A 19,573-nucleotide genomic window follows, 5' to 3' on the forward strand; every position below is an offset into this window, starting at 1 on the left:
CATTATAATTGGTTTCCTTTGCAATCTGATATAATTTATTGTCTGCATTTACAAACATTCTTCTGAGAAGGGTTCCAGAGGTTTCCAGAGATGTTAAGAAGATTGGCTCTAGTCCAACAGTTTCATCTTATAGAGGAAACAGCATCACAGAGAGTAGCAGAGACATGCTGGGCTCATAAAAGGCCTAAGTGCTTGAACTGGGATCTGATCCTTAGAGGCAAAGAACATGAATGATCAGAAGAAGTGGCTTCCTCTGGGGTGGTGCTGACATAAGGAGGAGGGCCAAATGACCTCTCTTGGTGGATAGAGCATTGGCCTTGGAATCATGAGGACAGGAGTTTGAATCCAACCTCAGACACTTACTAGCTATGTGACTGTGGGCAAGTCACTTATCCCTGATTGCCTTACATCTGGGACCATCTCAAGTCATCCTGATTCATATCTGGCCTCCATTCCCAGATGGCTCTGGAAGAGGAAGTGAGGTTGGTGACTTAGCACAGCTCCCCTCACTCAAATCCTATCCATGTGCTTGTCATGGCATCACTTCCCTGATGGAATAGTCTTTTTTGAAAATGAAGGACAGAGGGGCGGCTAGGTGGCGCAGTGGATAAAGCACCGGCCCTGGAGTCAGGAGTACCTGGGTTCAAATCTGGTCTCAGACACTTAATAATGACCTAGCTGTGTGGCCTTGGGCAAACCACTTAACCCTGTTTGCCTTGCAAAAAAAAAAAACCTTAAAAAAATGAAGGACAAACATTATTATTCTAACCCTATGATTTTATGAACCAGTTACTCTCTTCTTACTCTCCCTTTTGAGTAAATCTGGCCATATTGCAGTTTTCTGCATATAATGGTCAGAGCTCCCCATCCTGGAATCAGGAAGACCCATCTTCATGAGCTGAAATCCACTAGCTTTGTGACCCTGGACAAGTCACTTCACTCTGCTTCAGTTTCCTCCTCCATCAAATGAGCTGGAGAAGGAAATGGCAAAACCACTCCAGGGTGTTTGCCAAAAAAATCCCAAATAGGAATCATGAAGAGTCAGACATGACTAAAAATGACTCAACGACACTTTCTATGAATCTGTCTCCACTGTGATTTATTTAATAGAATCCCTAATTGCCAAAAATGATAATCATTTTAAATCACATTTGTTTTTAAAACTAATGCACTGAGGTCTTTTCTCACCTTTTATAAAGATTCTGAGACACAAAGAGGTTGAGTAGACATTCATGCAACTTCTGTTTGTTACCCTGCTGTTGGAAAAGCCAAGGGAGTTCATCTGCACACCTCCAGGTCACTCGGGCTTTACTAAAGAGAGAAAGGGGAGGAAGACTCAATGAAATACGAAACATGATGTATATAGAACGGCTCCAATGCATCAGGGGAAGGAGTAGCATGATGATGAAGTCATGGGGTTTTGAGGCAGTGAAGGATATGAATTTAAAGGAAAGAAATCTTTGGCCTAGAATCATGGCCTCACTATATTAGCCAGTAATTAAGATAACACTGGGACTTGAACCTAATGGTTCTTGCAACAAAAACCAAGGCAACCCCAGTAACTGACTGCACCCTGAATGAAAGCCAATCCAGAAGATTTTTATAAAATGCCAGAAATGGAATGATTATAATGTCAAAATGAAAGGCACCAATAAAACTTTTTTTAAAAGGGTATCAAAGATCACTAGAAACAGAAAAACAGAAAAAAGAAAAGCCAAACCAAACTCTTTCAGTAATATAAAACACAATCTTATACTTTTTCTTTAACTATTAAGCTTGAGGAAAAATTCAATACCAAAATATCGTCCTTGCCAAATTAAAATTTCCCTGTCTTAAATTTGATTTTAGTTCTTCATCAAAATATTGAGGCTTGGGGCAGCTAGGTGGCACTGGCCCTGGAGTCAGGAGTACCTGAGTTCAAATCTGCCATTCAGACACTTAATAATTACCTAGCTGTGTGGCCTTGGGCAAGTCACTTAACCCTATTGCCTTGCAAAAACTAAAAAAAAAAATACGTAGATAAAAAATATTGAGGCTTATTAAGGCTTCTTCCTCCCCTTCCTCTCCCCTCTTTCTTTTCCTCCCCCTTCTCCTTCTCCTTCTTCTTTCCTCCCCCTCTTCTCCCCTTCTTCTCCTTTTCCTTTTCCTTCTCCTTCTCCTTCTCCACCTCCCCTCCTCCTCCACCTCCCCTCCTCCTTCACCTCCTCCTCCTTCCTTTTCTTCTTCTCATATAACTGCTTCATTTGTAAAATGAAGGGATCCAACTGGATGGTCTCTGCAATCTCTTTGAGCTCCAGATCTAGGAACCACTCATTTTTACTCATGTGGTAAATTTCTGGCATGGAAATCTTTTGTTATCAAACTATATCAGCAACTCATAAAAAAAAAATAAGGTCTTTGAAAATGCCCAAGTGCACAGAGAGGTTAAGTTACACCCATAGTCATCCAGCCAGGATGTGTCAGAGGCAAGATGTGAAGGACAGACTTTAGGACTACAAAGATGAACTCTAACTATGGTGTGCTTCCTGTTCTTGGAAAGAAGACATATTTGGGAGGTTCAGTAATTTGATTCTTTTGATATTTATAGGGTAAGGAGAGGATCTGAATTTATTTTCTACTAACAAATTCTTAAACCATAAAACCACATGGGAAAAAAATGATGTTGCTACACACAGTTCACAATAGAAGTTAAAGAAGGGTCAAATTGAAGATCTGAAATACCTTAGTTGTGAGGTGAAATAATGTATTAGTTTTTCTCTATAGGTAGAAATATCTTGACTTTCTTCCATGTATTCTAATCTCACTGTTTCCCAAGCCTAGGAAAAAATAAATAAATTATATAATTTTATTAAGTGATATTCATATTACATCTGTGCTATCTTCATCCTTAGATTGTAAGCTCCATGAGGGCATGAACTGTCTTTTGCCTCTTTTTGCATCCCTAGTGCTTAGCAGAGTGCCTGATATACAGCAGGTGCTTAATAAATACTTATTGATTGGTTGACACACATCTGTCATGGAATCTTTTTTTCCATTCTTTTTTTTTCATAAGGCAATGGGGTTAAGTGACTTGCCCAAGGTCACACAGCTAGGTCATTAAGTTTCTGATGTCAAATTTGAATTCAGGTCCTCCTGACTGCAGGGCTGGTGCTCTTATCTACTGTGCCACCTAGCTGCCCAATGGAATCTTGTTTTTAAGGGAATTATAATTCCAAATACATCATTGTCATACTGTAGTAAATAGTTACCAAGCTGTATTTTTGTCTGTTGGTAAAAACTAAATGCTGTATAATAATGATTTTCGATACACTACCTCCATTTCAACATTTATTTTAGGAAAAGAAAGGATTAATTCAAACTTTAAATCATGTATGAAAGATCTCAGATATATGTAATATACAGAAGACCTTCTATGAAGACAGGAAGACCTGTGTTCTTGTCCTTGATACCATCTACACATAAGAACACAGGCTTAACCTCTCAATGTTCCATGCAACTCTTGAGCTGTGAACAAGTTACTAATTGCATCAGCAGAGGGAATTTCCATACCAGGAGTTCCTTACATCAATGAAATCACAGGTGCAGTGAAGGGGAAGCATTAAAAATGAAATTGAAAAATAAAGAAGGCAAAGCTGGGAATCAACACGGAGTAGATTAACAAACCAAAAAAAAAGATGAATATAATACAAAAACACATTCCTTGTAATAGATATCAACCATGAGATTATTCATAAGCAGAATATATGAGAATGAAAAACCCATAAAAATAGAAATGATATTAAAGTCAGGAATATATTTACATTCTACACAAATAAAATCTGATAAAATAGAACAGATATTTTAGACATCAGGCTCTATATAGTTCCCTTTAAAGTTTGTTCAAATAATAATGCCTTTTTAAATTTAATATTCCTAAATCACAGCTTTAATAATGTGGCCTCCCTCTCCCCATTCCTGGATTACAGAATCTTTGATGACTACTGTATAAATTTTTTATTCCTTAGCCTGGTATTTAAGGCCCAATACTTTCCTTTTCCAGTCTTAACAAGTTCCACATTGTAAAGCCTATATATCTTGACTCCCACTGTTCCCTCTGACTGGAATGATCTGTCTTTTCAGGTCTGCACAACCAAATTATCCCCATACAGTGAGGTTCAGATCAAATGCAACCTCCTTGACAAAGTTTTCCCTGATTCCTTATAGATCTGTCAATAGGAAGTAATCTCCCCTTGCTCTGAGCACCTGTGCCTCCTCAACTGCTCTTTCATTATTGCTCTTCCAAGCCCTACATGTGATGGCCTCACTAGGCTCATTCATCTTTGGATTCTCCCCTAGAACGGAGCTCAGGGACATGCACATTGGAGGCTCTCCACCAGACACTTTTGGTTTTACATGTATTGAAAGTTAGAGGCAAAAGGCACTCTGGCAAATATGCAAAGCAGACCACTTACCTGGAGGTGTTGAAACTTGAGTAAACCACAGCCATATGTCAATAAACACATTTTGTGTAAACTGTGGACAAGAGATGTCAGCACTGACCAGGACAGGTCAGGGTAAAGCTCCATCAGTTCAGATTCACTCACTCCATTGTGACTGACACCGACCAGGCAAAGGATCTATGGAGCAAACAGACTGGCATCAAGACTCTGAAGCCGACTAAATAAGGGAGAAAAACGGTGGCAGAAATCCTTAATCTCAAGCACTGTTTATTCAAAAAAACCAATTCCATTGATTTCCCCTCATAGATCAACAAAGCATCCAAAGTCACCATCAAGGAATTTTGTTTTACAAACAGAAATTAAATGATACAAAATGTCTTATACTATAATATGAATTATATGTACAAAGAGAAAAAAAGAAGTTCAACAAAAATTCCCAATAAATAAAATGCAATATTTCCAAAGTTATGGTAAATGTACTGCAAAGGGAGTAAAGTTACCTTAATATTAACTTTCCTAAAAAGTGAGTATTTATAGAGAGAGATATGATAGATTTCTGAGTCTAAAAATACAATTTTTTTTAAGATGTAAGCTAGCTGGTAGCTCCTCTTCTGTTCAGCCAGGTTCATCTAAATCATGCCACCTGCACATTTCAATAAGGCCGATCTAGACCTGTCTGTCTCCACTTGGGCAGATTTCACAAAGATCTAAGAGGTTGTAAGCCTGCTCACAGTCTGCTAAGCAGCTGAGAAACATCCATGGTAAGCGTAAAATCGGGGCAAAGAATGCCCCGCCCCAAATCATTCATGCAGAGGCAAGAGTTGGAGGTGAGCAGCCCGGTCCTGACTCATCACATGCAGCTAGTGCTTTCTACAGATCAGCAGAATCAAGTGAAATATCGTGAGATGGAAGTCTAGCTGGGGCGGATGGATTTTCCTGGCCAACAGGGACATTAGATGTTTTACCAATTGAATCAAATTGTAAGAAGTTCCCACAACAAGCAGGCATATTGTGATTTGCTGACATGCAACATGAAATGTCTTAATGACAATTTAAAAATGAAAGCATGAGACAAAGAATAGCTAAGAATTATTATTATTATTATTTTTTAGATTTTGCAAGGCAGTGGGGTTAAGTGACTTGCCCAAGGCCACACAGCTAGGTAATTATTAAATGTCTGAGACCAGATTTGAACCCAGGTACTCCTGACTCCAGGGCCGGTGCTTTATCCACTGTGCCACCTAGCCACCCCAAACAAAGTATATATATATATATTTTTTAAATGCTTTTATGACACTGTCTACTTACCTCCTTCATTAGGCCTCTCTCTTTATCATTTTCCATGGACTCCTGAATTGATCGCAACACCAGCCTATATAATGACACAGTATCCTGACACTGGAAACACTGCTGCAAGATTTCATCTAGGTTGCTGGCTCTTCCAGCTCTGCTAAAATATAGGAGAGAGGTGTAAACTGCCTTTCATGTCATCAAAAAGTAAGCATTAGTTCTGGGAAGGAAATCAGATCTCATTCCTTCAAATGACAAAATCTGGTAATAAACTATAGTAATTCAGAAAAGAGCTCACTACCCAAAATCTTTAACAGATAATAGCAGAAATCACTAAGATCATGGTATGGGGCTAGGCAGGACATTTAAAAAGAGGGCTTTGTCTGGATTCCTAGATGTAAATGAGCATTCAAGGCACTATGAAAATAAACACTAGCAGAATTTGTGAGTGAGCCAGGGGGTTAGAGTCTGAAAGAAATCAGCCTGGAGGCAGTGAACAATTTTTACAAATATGAATTGAAAGTATAGCTCAGTATTTGTGCTTTTTACTGATGCTCATGATCAGAGCTGGTATATAGAATTCTTCATGCAAGAAGTTATAAGGATGCTTAAAAAAATCTGTCTTTACAAATCCACATTTTCAATGGGAAAAAATATTATTTTCCATGATGCTTAGATCTTGATTTTGTGATAAGTCAAGCCCTGTGTTACAGTGTAGGGTTAAGTCTCTAGCAGATAATCCCTGGAGGGTGTCGTGTTTAAACCTTCCTCAGATTGCACCAAGAATGGTGATTTTAGAATTAGAAAAAGTGGGGTCCCAGACAACAAGAACTAGTCTAAAAGATTCTCATTTTACAGAAAGGAAACTGTAAAGGATAATTGGACTTGCCCAAGGACATACAACTAAGTAGATAAGGTATCATTAAACTTGAAATCTGCTTCCTTATTTAAAAGGACAAGAATTCATCACTGAAGGAATTTAAAGTTCAGATGTGAATATTTTAAGGTTATTTTAAGAAGATTATGAAAATAATTAAAGATAGCATCTATATAGATCCAAAGAGATCTGCTTTTGCAACAAAGAAGCTGAGACCAGTTACCCTTTGTGTATGGTGTTTACCTGTGTGGCTCACTATGCTAAACAATTTTTCAAGAGCAATCCTCTACCTGGCTAAAAGTTAATACTAAAAAGTTAGATAAATATATTGAATAACATCTGATAATTCATTAATTATTAGCCTCAGGGTTCAGTCATCCACATAGACTATTAGTAATTCCCTAGTACTCTGCAGTTACTACTACAGTAGAACAATGACCCTCCCCCTCCTTCCCCTCATGAACAGGGATGGTGATGGCTCCCCAAATCTACATGCTAATGAAATGGATTTTCAGTAAAGACAAAACAAAACATGCTAGAGAGAGTTTTAAGAACCACAACTTACCGTGTTATCATTTTAGACAAAAGAGTGACATACAAGGCGTTGCAGGTTGTGGCGGAACGACAATGTCGCTCTAGTTTCTTTTCCTAGAGCAGCAATTTTCCAAACAAAACAAAACAAAACAAAACAAAACAAAACAAAACAAAACACAAAATCCAATTTGAAATGAAGCAGTCAGAACTGCTGAGGCTTTCACATCACCAAACAATGGACAAGGCTGTGTAATCTTGATCAAGGTGACAAATACATTCAGATTTGACAAAGTTCCTGATTTTATACAATAAAGGAGGTAGAGGAAGGGGTTTTTTTGGGGGGAGGCTTAGACCATGTACCCAGACATATGTAAAGCCTTTGTATTTCCAATTATACAAAAGTATGGGATACTAAATCTCACTGCATTCAGTCATGTGGTGGTTAAAACTCCTTTTAACTTGTGATAGTGAGCAGTTCTTATCTTCAGTTTAAACATCATTTTCTTTAAAAAAACTGAAACACAATGAATTATATCTTCTAAAATTAAAGTACGTACCTGTTCTTTTGTCAACTTAATATCTACACAATTGCATTCTGCAGTAATAAGAGTTTTTGCATCCTTTGAATTTAAAGGATCAAGATGAAGTGTTGGCCACAACCTTATATTTAAAACAAAAAAAAAAGAAAAAAATGATATCCTGGTCTAATCACATACTGTACTATCATAATCTATAAGCAAAAAAATTAAAATCTTTGATGAGAATTGGAAATTCTATTCTACTTTGGAAATATATGAAATATATCTAGTAACAACTGATAGTATAAACTAATGTTAATTTTGTTTGTTTCCCCCAACATAATTATATCATTGCTCTTAAAAAATTCTCCCACAACCACACACAATACTAGGAAATGAAACAGCATAAATACAATATTGCTAAAGGACAGCATATTTAGAAGATAATATTCTATACAGTAGCTTAAAGCTATATTAATTAAACATTTATTGGGCACCTGCTAGGATTAAGACACTGATCTTAGGGAAAGAGTGAGAGGTATTAAGATATCCTATTATCATTCAGGAATGCCTGAGATCTCTTCTATTGCAGGATATAGCTTGGTATCTAGTTGGGAGTCTGAATTATGGAAAATCTCAAGTTTGCTAACTTGGTCCCCATGGATTCTCTCACTCTACACTCACATCCTCACTTTTACAGAAAACCCACCATTTTCCTTTCTTTGAATGATGGATCCAACAGGGTCCTCAAACAAAAATGTCACTTCCCTATTTAAGACTATCATTAATAGTTGAAAACACATATGATGATATTTAGTATTTTTTAAAAAATACCAAATACATCAGATTTAATGTTCACCAATTTTACTCTTAAACATTAAAAGTAGGAGAGATTGACTAAGTGCCCACCATTCAATAACCATATTTAAACTGACACTCACCACTGATGGGTGAAAAATTAGCCCTGGCAAGAGAAAAATGAGATGATGGCAGAATATGGACTGCAGGCAATACTGTCTGGTAACATTAACTGCATCTTGGTGTTACTTGTGAGTAGAAAACAGAAAGGAAAATATTGGGCCTTTGTGGGAATGATTAGAAAGGAGCAAGAGCATTGAGCCAAAAGGGACACTATAAAGGGCGAGAAGAATAAAGATGGAAGAGAAATAAAGACGGATATTAGAGATGAAGCTGGGAAGGAGAAAGCTCATAAATTCTTCTTGGCAGGTTAGTGAACTTTTATGGCTGGACAAGTTTTAAAAATTGATATATAACAGTGTTACATATTTATAGCTAGATAGCTGAAAAAACTTAGTATCATACCTCCATGCCGGGGGGCAGGTTTCTACATTCACAGACACAATTACTCTCACATTCACGGGCAGGGGATCTATCAACCATTTCATGTGTTTTTCAACTTGCTTGAAAATACAAAAACAACATTCAATCTCACTGAGAATCACATTCTCAATATTAATCAAAATGGAAAAAGTTATCATTCAATATTACTCTACTATTTTAAAATAATCATACCAAAAATTCTATTGCATGCTTCTTGTTAATGATGTAATACCTTCCATATTGAGAATTCTAAGGTAGATACCATCAGATTCTATAGATTCTATCTATAGCCAAATGGTAAGGAAATATAAACTCTTTTAGTTTAAAATATGGCAAGTTAATTTTAATCATGGAGCACATCAGAACAACAATAATCTTTAACCTGTCTGGCTTTCCCTCCCAGGAAGAAATTATAAAATCAATGGAATAGAAATGCAGCTACTTTTGTTACTGGCAATGCTTTTGATTCTTTTCCAGAAAAAGCAGCACAGGAGAATGGGCAGAGCCTTAGACTCAGGGTCTGAAGTCACAGGTTGGAGTCCAGACTCTACAAGTTCCAAGGTGTGTGACAAGTCCCCTCTGTCTTTGATTCCATTTGTTTGCTTAAAAAATGGTAGTAATATTTGCACTACATTCTCCAGGGGTCTTAGGGGTCATGTGCTTTGTAAACTGTAGGACAAAGGGAATTACAGGTGGAAGGAACCTCAGGTCCTGTTTTGGAAGCTCTTCATTCTGTTGATGAGGAAACTGGGTACCACCAACCTCACATAGACAATGGGCAGGTAGGGGCAGGATCTGAACCTTGGTTCTCTGAGGCTCGTGTTATAAAAGTAGAGGCTCTTATTATTTCAAGTTTATCAAGAAGGTTATGGACAGAAAACTGTAACAGTACCTGGATTTGATCTATCGAATCAATAATGATGATAATACTTCCTTGATGACGAGCAGACAGTTTTTCTAGCCATCGTGGAAACTCTTCAAGGAGTTTACCAGGATCCAGTGTTAAACCAGACACTGACCAGGAATGCTGCATCAGCTGTAAGAAGAGACACATATAGACATCGATGGACATGTTCATGAACACATGTACACATACAAATTAGCTGCTGCTGCATAATTTGTACAGACTATGAAGGCTAGCAGAAGATATTTCTGTCTGTAAAAACCAAAAGAGAGATGTGAAAGGGATAAGTTCAAACAGCCATGACAATTATCCATTAACAAATTCAAAATAAATGTTTCCATATTCAAAAATATCTATTGCAGCTCTTTTTTGAAATGACAAAGAATTGGAATTTGAGAGAATACCTATTAATTGAGGAATGGATGAACAATGATAGATGATGTCAAAGATATGATATATGAAAATGGTGGAATACTATTGTTCTGTTAGAAATTAAGAGCAGGCAGACTTTAGAAAGGATTGGAAAGACTTGTATGAACTGATGCTGAGTGAAGTGAACAGAAACAAGAAACAATGCACATATTAACAACAACATTGTGAGATGATTGACTATGATGGAAGCAGTCCCTTTCAAGCAGTTCAGCAATCAAGGACAATCCTGAGAGATCTGTTATGGAGAATGCCATTCACATTTAGAGGGGAAAAAAAACTATGAAGTCTGACTGAAAAGCAAAATATACGAAGTTCATTTTTTAAAACTTCTTTTATGTTTTTCTTTCTTACTCATGTTTTTTTCTCCCTTAGTTCTAATTCTTCTATTACAACATGACTAATAGGGAAATATGTTAAATATTATTGTACATGTACAATGTTTAAGAGATTATTCACTGCTATGGGGAGGGAAGGGAGGATGGTAGAAAAATGTGGAACTCAGAAACTTGTAAATGATTATATGTTGAAAACTACCTTTGCATGTAATTGGAAAAAATCGAATCAAATTGAAATAAGTGTATCATTCTGAAAATACCTAAATTATTGTCAGGGTCTTACAAACTAATGAGAACCATAACATTGAAATAAGGATTTTGCTCACATGGGGAAAAAAAAAGGTTTTGGTTTACCTTTAAAGTCAGCCGTTTAATTATGGAGGCTGACTCTGAACTGGTGGACATAGGCCTCCCCACAAAGTGATACAGAATTAGTGTGTTTGGAGAATGTTTTTGCTGCAGCTGAATCCTGTAGAAAAGACAAAGTGTTTTTTGAGAAAGTTTATAAAACTAGGTGTGCCAGTCTCCAAAAATCTTTTAAGTGAATCTTTTAAGCATCTTAATCCACACTAAGACATCTTATCAATTGTCATCAATCTGTCAGTTGTTTCGCATTCACAATCTTTATCTTTGGTCTGAAATTTATCTTCTTGGGATTATAAAATTTAGGAGTTCTTTGGATCACTAATCATTTCATTACAGAGTCATTTCAACTATGAATTGAAGCAACTATCTGAATGTTTCCAGTCAGGGTTGTTTAAATTAGAATTTAAAGTACAATTAAAATGAATAATCACCTTTTAAAATACACGTTTTTCAAATGAACTAAAGGCATTTCTGTGGTAAGAGATAACCTAAGTATTTCCTGACTATAAACACAAATTAGACTAAAAAGTTCTGGGGAAAAAAAATTTAACTTTCTATGTGGTGCAATGAAAATAATAACTCTGACAGACTCCTTTCTTTTTTTATCTTTTTTTTCTTTTTTTAGGTTTTTGCAAGGCAATGGGGTTAAGTGGCTTGCCCAAGGCCACACAGCTAGGTTATTATTAAGTGTCTGAGACCAGATTTGAACCCAGGTGCTCCTGACTCCAAGGCCCATGGCTTTATCCACTACACCACCTAGCTGCCCCGACAGACTCCTTTCTTATGATATCTTGTTCAGTCACAATCAATTAAACCATAGAAAAATTGTTGGTTAATGTTAAAATTCCAAGGAAAAGACAAGGCACCAAATATCATTTTAATAAGTCAATATTAATCATCCATTTCTTAATTTTGCCATCATTAATTTTGTCCCAATTTTCAATGAAATATAAATCAAAACTAGAATGGGATAGCTTCACCATCTATGTGAGCACTCCCCACAAGTTGTTCATTCCCATGTTCTCCAAAGCCCCAAAATGCAAATATTGTTTGCACTTCATAGTCATGTCCTTATGCCACTGAGGGTGTCACTTATCTGTCACTTCCTCCATGTAGATCTCAACTTCCCAATGACATTACAAGTACTTCAGTGACAAAGTTGAACCCAGAGTTGGTGTTGAGTCTAATTCTAATTACGTAGGTGAAACTCAAAAACGAAAGATAGATTTCAAAAAAAGAAAAAGAAAACAAGAGCAAAGAACTCAGACCACTTAGATAGAAGAAGTGATTTCCCAGAGCCTGGTCCTCCAGATACAAGAAGGGGTGGGGTAGGTGCTGCTGCAGTCACAAGATCATTTAATCGCTGGTAATACTATGAACAAACAAAGAAAAAAATAGAAGTGGTAAGGGTTCTAACACTGCTAATGGCACATGAAAAGATATTTCTATCAGTTATCTGTTTAGAACAAAGAAAGAATAAAGAAATGAATCCAAGAAATGACCTAAAAATCCTAATTTTAGATAGTACATCTTCCTAGGATCTCTATCCATAGTGGCTGATTAAGTATACTTATATTCAAAGGAAAGAATCCAAATATAATTGATAGAAAATTAAAATAAAACAAGACTGCAGCTGGCTCAGTGCCAACAATATATGGCTAGAAGTTTCCTGAAGCCCTAGTAAAATGATTAGCTGGCATGGTACTTTAAATCAACGCCTAAAGTTCTATTCCTGGAATCTCACAGAGAGTGATGCAGTTGATTGGACTCTTAAATAATTTTGATAATGAGAAGGGTTCTAAAAATACAAAAGTCTTTATATTCTTTATCTCATAAATCCCAGTAACAACTCCAATTACTTATGTGACAAGATCTACTCTTAATTACAGCAAAGAAAACTGAGTTGTTTAAATTACTTGCCAATATTCCCTAACTAAATGTTAACGACAAGAGCAAGAAAAGACTCATTTCAGATCCATGATGAAGAAATATGAGTGTTATTGGAAAGAAAATCATGTCATTCCATTATTTAAACACTTTTAATGATTCAATTTGGCATTCAAGGCCTTCAATACTGGATTCCCATTTACCTTTCCAACCTTACAAATGTGAACTCCTCACTCCAGGCTGGCTTGCCTATTCACTGTCCTTTGAATGTGCCTTGATCTTTCTTGCCTCTATATTTTTGCTTAAGTTGTTCCATTCATCTAGAAGGTCATGACTTCTCCTTATTCCTATGTAAATCCTACTAATTCTTCAACACCCTGGTTGGGTTCAAGTTCCTCCATAGTCTTTCTGGAATATTAGTATTGCTTCTGTTTTCAGTGTATGTGTTTTAAATCCTCAAACTATAAAGTAACAGTGAAGCTCAGAGCCTGATGGTTAATATGTCTTCTTATCACTTATGATTACAAGTCTTTCATGTCACCCTAGGGATATATCTTGCAATCTATAAACAGCCTAAAAGATCTGACTAATGTAGTTTGAAGGTTTTTTTACTTAACGAAGCCACTGTTTTTGTCTCTGTAATATAGCTAAGGACTTACTTTCTCAAATCCCAAATCATATGTTGAATTAGAAGCCTGCTGAAAAGCCTCCATTTGCTCTTGTTCATCATGTATGTCCCACAAAACGTCACCATAATCATCTTCTTCTGGAGTGGTAGAATTCTCTTCATTGTCCAAAACTTTCATTTCCTGCTCTGTGTTTTCAAAGCCTAATATATCCTAAACAAGAGAGAATAGCCACATAAAAACAAAAAGGAAGAAGATCCATTGTTAATATAATTCATGGTCTAAAAAAAATAAGATAGCTATAAAGTTTATTCTAGTTAGTGAGTTAGGACAATTTTCTGACTTGACATCAATGTCTCACTAATGGCATGGGAGGGGTAGACTGTTTTTATATTTTGGATTGAGTGTGTTCAGCTATTAAAGAGAGCATGATCCATGAATTTAAATGAATTTTATTTGTTTCACCAACCTGAAGTTCAGTCTTTGACTTAGCAGAAAACATTTCTAGTCACAATTAATCCTTAGTTTAAGACCTCACAAATTTTCTAATTCACAATAAAAGATAGATACTGGTGCATGCCTATAATTCTGGTGCCCCAGGAGGCTGAGGCTATTGCATCTCTGAACAGTGGGCCATGCTGATCAAGTGTCTGCACTATGTTCTGCATTAAAATGGTGAACCTCATAAAGTGAAAGGCCACCATATAGACTAAGGAAGAACAAAGTGACCCATATCAGAAATGGAGCAGATCAAAGGTCCTCTATCAATCAGAGTGGGAGTGAATTTGTGAGTAGGCATGCATATCTAAACTGGGGAAAATAGAGAGGAGAGTCAGTATTTATTTAAAAAAATAAAAGGGAGATTCAAATATAGCCTTTTTTAAACTTCCTAAATCAAGGATTCTAATTCTCTCATCTAATTTCTTGTGTGTCTATGTGAGATTTTTAAATATCATATAAGCTAATACAGAAATAACTACTTTACCTGCATTTCAGAAAATTCTCTGAGTAAAATGACCTCAAGGCAGAACTTTTAAACTACTGTTAATATAATACTTTTCAATAGAAGATAGCAAAGTATTTCATAGCTGTTGCAATATTAAACAATTCTATGAGCTAGGTAAGGGAAATACTTTTTCATAGTCACTAAGTAAATATCATGGATAAAAACCATAAGAATGTACTGTGCATTCTCTAATAGGAGAGATGAATCATTCTATCTTAAAAAGATTGGAAAAAAAACACAAAACCAATAACCCTCTTACCTGATTTTCTCCTGAACAACAATATTTATAGAAAATCATTGCCTAGAATATTTAATATCAAGCCTTAAATATAATGCCTGTAATCCCATATACCTGTTTAATAATTTTTTCCATGTAATTATAAGTTTTATATACTCCTTCTGAAGGTTCTCCTTGGTGGTCAATTATCTGAAAAATTGAGATACAGAATATTTTAGAACTGAATTCCTTAATGAACATCAGACTTATAATTATGAGGAAGGAACTTGAAATATCATCTAATCCAGAATTTCAAAAGCTCAAAAGAAATGTGAGATGCACAAATTTAGAGTCATCTCCACTCCAAATGTTCACAAGGTCTATTTGTGCTCAACCTACACTAGAACCTTCCAAGCTCATATGGTCTGATCAATCACAGTTGGGCACACCGCATAGTGCTATGGCATTTTGGCACTCTATGAGCACAAAGGACAACAACTGCCACCAAAAAACCACCAGCATGAAAATTTATCCTACTTTCAAATCTTTAAATTATTATAGCTATTCTAATTTTTGCTCCTTTTCTTCCTTTTTATTAAGAGGAATAAGGATTATACTTATGATTTCAATGGTACAGGAAGCTCCCCAGTAGAGGTTGGCCACATTGCTGTAACTTATACTCTTAGAGACACTGTAGGGGGATTGCCTAGAACATCAGGGAGTCAGTAATGTGACCTGGGCAACATGGCCAGTATGTGTCAGAGGAGGGATTTGAACTCAGCACTTCCTGGCTCTAGAACCAACTGGCTATCCATGAGAAAATGATGCCTTCTAAAATGAATCTGTAATTCTAGTTAGTACTATTCAGAATATCACACTTTAATTTTTACAATACTTTAAACAAATATCATTGCCTGTATAACCTTCAACCTTTTGAGGACATAGTAAATTAACTATGCTATACCTAATTCTAATATATGGACACTGGAAAGGTCAATGGAAAAAAATGTGATACTTTTATAGTATAAGTACAATTAGGGATAAAATTCTTCAATTTATTAAGGCTTTTCTTTATTCTATAAGTCACAGTCAATTTCTAAAAAAGCTGTAATTAAAGAAAAAGTCTTGCATCTGATCATGTTTAAATTTTTCTCTAGCTCTTCAATTTTCAATAGAAGTCTTCAGTTTTATCTTTAATATCAACATAATAAAATTCACAAGTCTCTTCAAATTAAAATGGACACTCTACTTGCCATACAATCATTCATGATCAAAGAAAAAGCTAGGTGGTGCAATGGCTAGAGCTGGGCTTGAAGTCAGGAATGTCTAAGTGGGAATACTTCCTTGGTCATTGACTAGTTGCATGATCCTGGGCAAGTTACTTTACATCTTGTTGAACTTCTCTAAGTCTCAGTTTTCTCATCTTCAAAATGGGGTTAATATCAGTACCTATCAGGCCACTGTTCTTCTGAAGATCAAATGTGATGTAATGCACATGGCGTTTTGAAAACTTTAAAAGCATCACAGATTAGCTATCACATCACCATCATCATCATCATCATCATCATCATCATCATCATCTAGTTCATGGGATGGAGTTAGACATAAATAATATTATCATTATCAGTTTTTTATTATTTTTGTATGTTTCTGGAAAAGCAGCCCACAACATGGAGCATAAAATGGTCCTTTCTCCTTAATTTCTGTGTCAGTGCAGGTGTTGGTAGGGGTGGTCGAGGCCCTCAACTTGCCCTGGATTCCAATGTTCTGTGGGTGGAAAATAAGTTGGCAATTTGGCCTACACATTTACCTACTGATACCATTTTCGCCTCTCAGTCATACAATGCTTCTCTTGCCTATGCTCTAGAATCCCCATTCAGGTGGTTAACTAATGACAATTCTACAGGTCATAGACCCACATCACTTTTTGGCTGTCCAGGTCTTCTGCCTCTCACCATATCCACAGTGGGTTTTCAAACATGGGTCAAGTTTTCTTTAAAATTTACTTCGGCCATGGGGCAGTAAGGTAGTGCCCTGGAGTCAGAAGGACCTGAGTTCAAATCCAGCTTCAAACACTTAATAATTGGACAAGTCACTTAACCCCATTTCCAAGCAAAAACAAAAACAAAATTTTTTTTTTACCTTGGCCTTGTTAGCCTTGTTTAAGTAAGAAACTTGTTCAATCAACCGTTGCACAGAGTCAGAGCTGACTTGGCCATCCCCCAAGCGATGATAGATCAATCGAGGCTTTCCTTCCGAGTTTTTCAAAAATGCCTCTTCACAGTCCTCCAACAAACAGCTAGATTGGAAATCAGCATTTCTTGTGCTACATTACACTGTTGCAGCAAACAGTTCAATCAATCAACTTAGGTTGCAATAATGGACTTGATTATAAAGACTATTCATAAAGGTCCCTGGTGCAAAAAAGGGCATTTCTCTAATTATTCTGGCTTGGTCAAGAATCCCAACTTCTGACTCTCCTAAAGACTTCTCAAGGACAGATCTCATCTGCCATCCCCTCTGAGGAGATTTTTTCCCCTTTCTCTTCTGTAATTATCTCACATGCTCTGATTTACTATGATTCCAATGTCATTTCTATTTATTGCTCTTTGCTAGAATGAAGTGGCTTCAGGGCAAGGGCTGTTTTTGCTTTTTTATTTTTTTAAATCCGTAGAGAACTCAACTTGTGTCTGGCATAAATTTAAAGGAAGTGCATAATAAATGTGTGTTGACTGATTCATCCATCAACACAGACAGCATCTACTAAGTGCCTCCATTTCTTCAACATGTTCTCACTTTCTGAACCACTGAAGCTGGGCTTCCAATCTCACTCCTGTAAGAAAACATCTCTCTGAGAGGTCATTAAAGGAAACTTGTGACTATTCCCAAATTCAATCATCTTTTTGACTGATCTCCTTTTTTGGCAGTTTTTGACAGTGTTGATGATACCGTTCACTATCGCCTTTTGCCATGGGGTGCTGACCATCTTCTCTCCCCCATGTGTCTGCTAACTTCCTAGTCTCCTTTCCTGGTTCACCATCCATATCCTATCTCCTGAGCATGGAGCTCTGTCTGGCTTCTTTTCTCTCTCTCCAATAATGGTCACAATTACTCCCACAGATTGAAATATTCTTTCTATGCAAATGATACCCATAATGCCAGGCTTCTCTCTCTCTCTCTCTCTCTCTCTCTCTCTCTCTCTCTCTCTCCTAAATTTAATCTTTTGCATTCAAGTGCCTCCTGGACTTCTCTGTCTGTTCAATGTTCTGTTGATATCTCAAACTCAGCCTGCCCTAAACTGAATTCAACTTTCCCTTCATCCTCTATCCCCCATCCCACAGGTTTTTTTTTTTTTTTTAGGTTTTTGCAAAGCAAATGGGGTTAAGTGGCTTGCCCAAGGTCACACAGCTAGGTAACTCTTAAGTGTCTGAGACCGGATTTGAACCCAGGTACTCCTGACTCCAGGCCTGGTGCTTTATCCACTGCGCCACCTAGCTGCCCCTCATCCCACAGTTCTTTATCTCTTTAAAGGGCACCAGCACTGTCCTAGGCACCAGCTTTACAGTCCTCCCTCTCACCCAAGTGCTTTATTATTTATTTAGCTGCATCCAATTCTACTCAGACATCTCTCACATTCATTGTCTCCTTGCCATTCACATGGTTACTGGCCTAGTTTTGGCTTTCGTCTCTTTTTGCCTAGATGATTACAACCTTGTCTCTTCAAACAGCCAACAAAATTGGCTTCCTAAGTTGCAGGCCTGTACTCCCTAGCTCAACAATCTAATGTGGCTCCTGTTACAAAATGCAGACTATAATGAGTCCCTTGGAGTCTTCTACCATCTGGCTCTCTGATTTTATTTCATATTGCTCTCCATTACATGCTTTATGTTCCAATCAAAATTAGATGACTTGCTCAAATACAGACCTTGGTGACTCCTTGAGGGCAGGCTGTCCTCTGCCTTTAGGAAATATTTAATAGGTGATGGTTCATCATTAGCTCAGTCTTTCAGAATACTGATCATCCATCAAAGAACAGTTCAGATGCTCCCTGAAGCTTCTCCTAAGTTTTATACTCAGCTGTGTCCCAGCTGTAGTTTCCTTATAGAGTGTAAGCTCCTAGAAGGCAGACATGGTTCATTTCTGTCTTTGTAAGCTCAGTTTTTAGTGCAGTGCCCTGCCATAAGTACTAAATATCATTTGTTCAGTTGAAAATGTGACTTTTGCTATCATTATGGATGTCATTTCTCCATTTCCTTCTTCTTTGGCCATTTTTACTTGCTCTTTATTTAATCATATTTACCCTGATTAGGGAACTGGTTGAATAGATTGAATAGAATATATTGAATTGACAGCTCAATTTTAATTTTAAAAATGACTTCTTATGATCAAGAAAGAGAAGCAGGAAAAGTCCTGATATTCTCAAAATAGCAGAAGTAAATTATTCACTTTAACAGTATCTCCCCCACTAACACAAAGTACAACAAGCCACAAAATAATTCCACATATTGAAGGAATTATTAAATGAAATTATTAAAGAAAGGGAATCCCCAGAATCTTAGAGTTAGACAGGACTACTAAGACCCTCTCATTCAATCCACATAGAAACTGAAATTTTCTTAAAGGAAACAGTAATAAGAGGCTACCTAGACTTTGCCTGAACATCTCCTATGAGGGTAAGCACACTGTCTTAGGCCACTCCTATGAGATGCTGCTGTTGATCATTTTTTCTGGTGTCATGGATTCCTTTGGCAGTCTACTGCCTGAAATCTACAGGCCCCTTCTTAGATTTTTTTTTAAACAT

At 36.8% G+C, this 19,573-nt stretch overlaps 1 protein-coding gene across 2 annotated transcripts in view; it reads right to left on the minus strand.

The window, feature by feature from the left end:
- The window catches only part of NPHP3 (nephrocystin 3), a 45,746-nt gene that overhangs the window by 11,329 nt on the left and 14,844 nt on the right, over positions 1-19,573 (minus strand). The window contains exons 7-19 of one of the 2 annotated variants that reach the window (XM_074195823.1): positions 16,915-17,071; positions 14,908-14,982; positions 13,583-13,762; positions 12,305-12,408; positions 11,025-11,139; positions 9,892-10,035; positions 8,982-9,079; positions 7,698-7,800; positions 7,172-7,254; positions 5,748-5,886; positions 4,452-4,616; positions 2,722-2,816; positions 1,189-1,311 (exon numbers count right to left, since the gene is read on the minus strand). In XM_074195823.1, the coding sequence (XP_074051924.1) occupies positions 1,189-1,311; positions 2,722-2,816; positions 4,452-4,616; positions 5,748-5,886; positions 7,172-7,254; positions 7,698-7,800; positions 8,982-9,079; positions 9,892-10,035; positions 11,025-11,139; positions 12,305-12,408; positions 13,583-13,762; positions 14,908-14,982; positions 16,915-17,071 (1,581 nt within the window). Of the gene's footprint in view, positions 1-1,188; positions 1,312-2,721; positions 2,817-4,451; positions 4,617-5,747; positions 5,890-7,171; positions 7,255-7,697; positions 7,801-8,981; positions 9,080-9,891; positions 10,036-11,024; positions 11,140-12,304; positions 12,409-13,582; positions 13,763-14,907; positions 14,983-16,914; positions 17,072-19,573 lie in introns of both variants that reach the window. The other variant, XM_074195822.1, reaches the window with a different exon arrangement.

This window comes from Macrotis lagotis, chromosome 7 (assembly GCF_037893015.1).
Source record: "Macrotis lagotis isolate mMagLag1 chromosome 7, bilby.v1.9.chrom.fasta, whole genome shotgun sequence".
Taxonomy (NCBI): domain Eukaryota; kingdom Metazoa; phylum Chordata; class Mammalia; order Peramelemorphia; family Peramelidae; genus Macrotis; species Macrotis lagotis.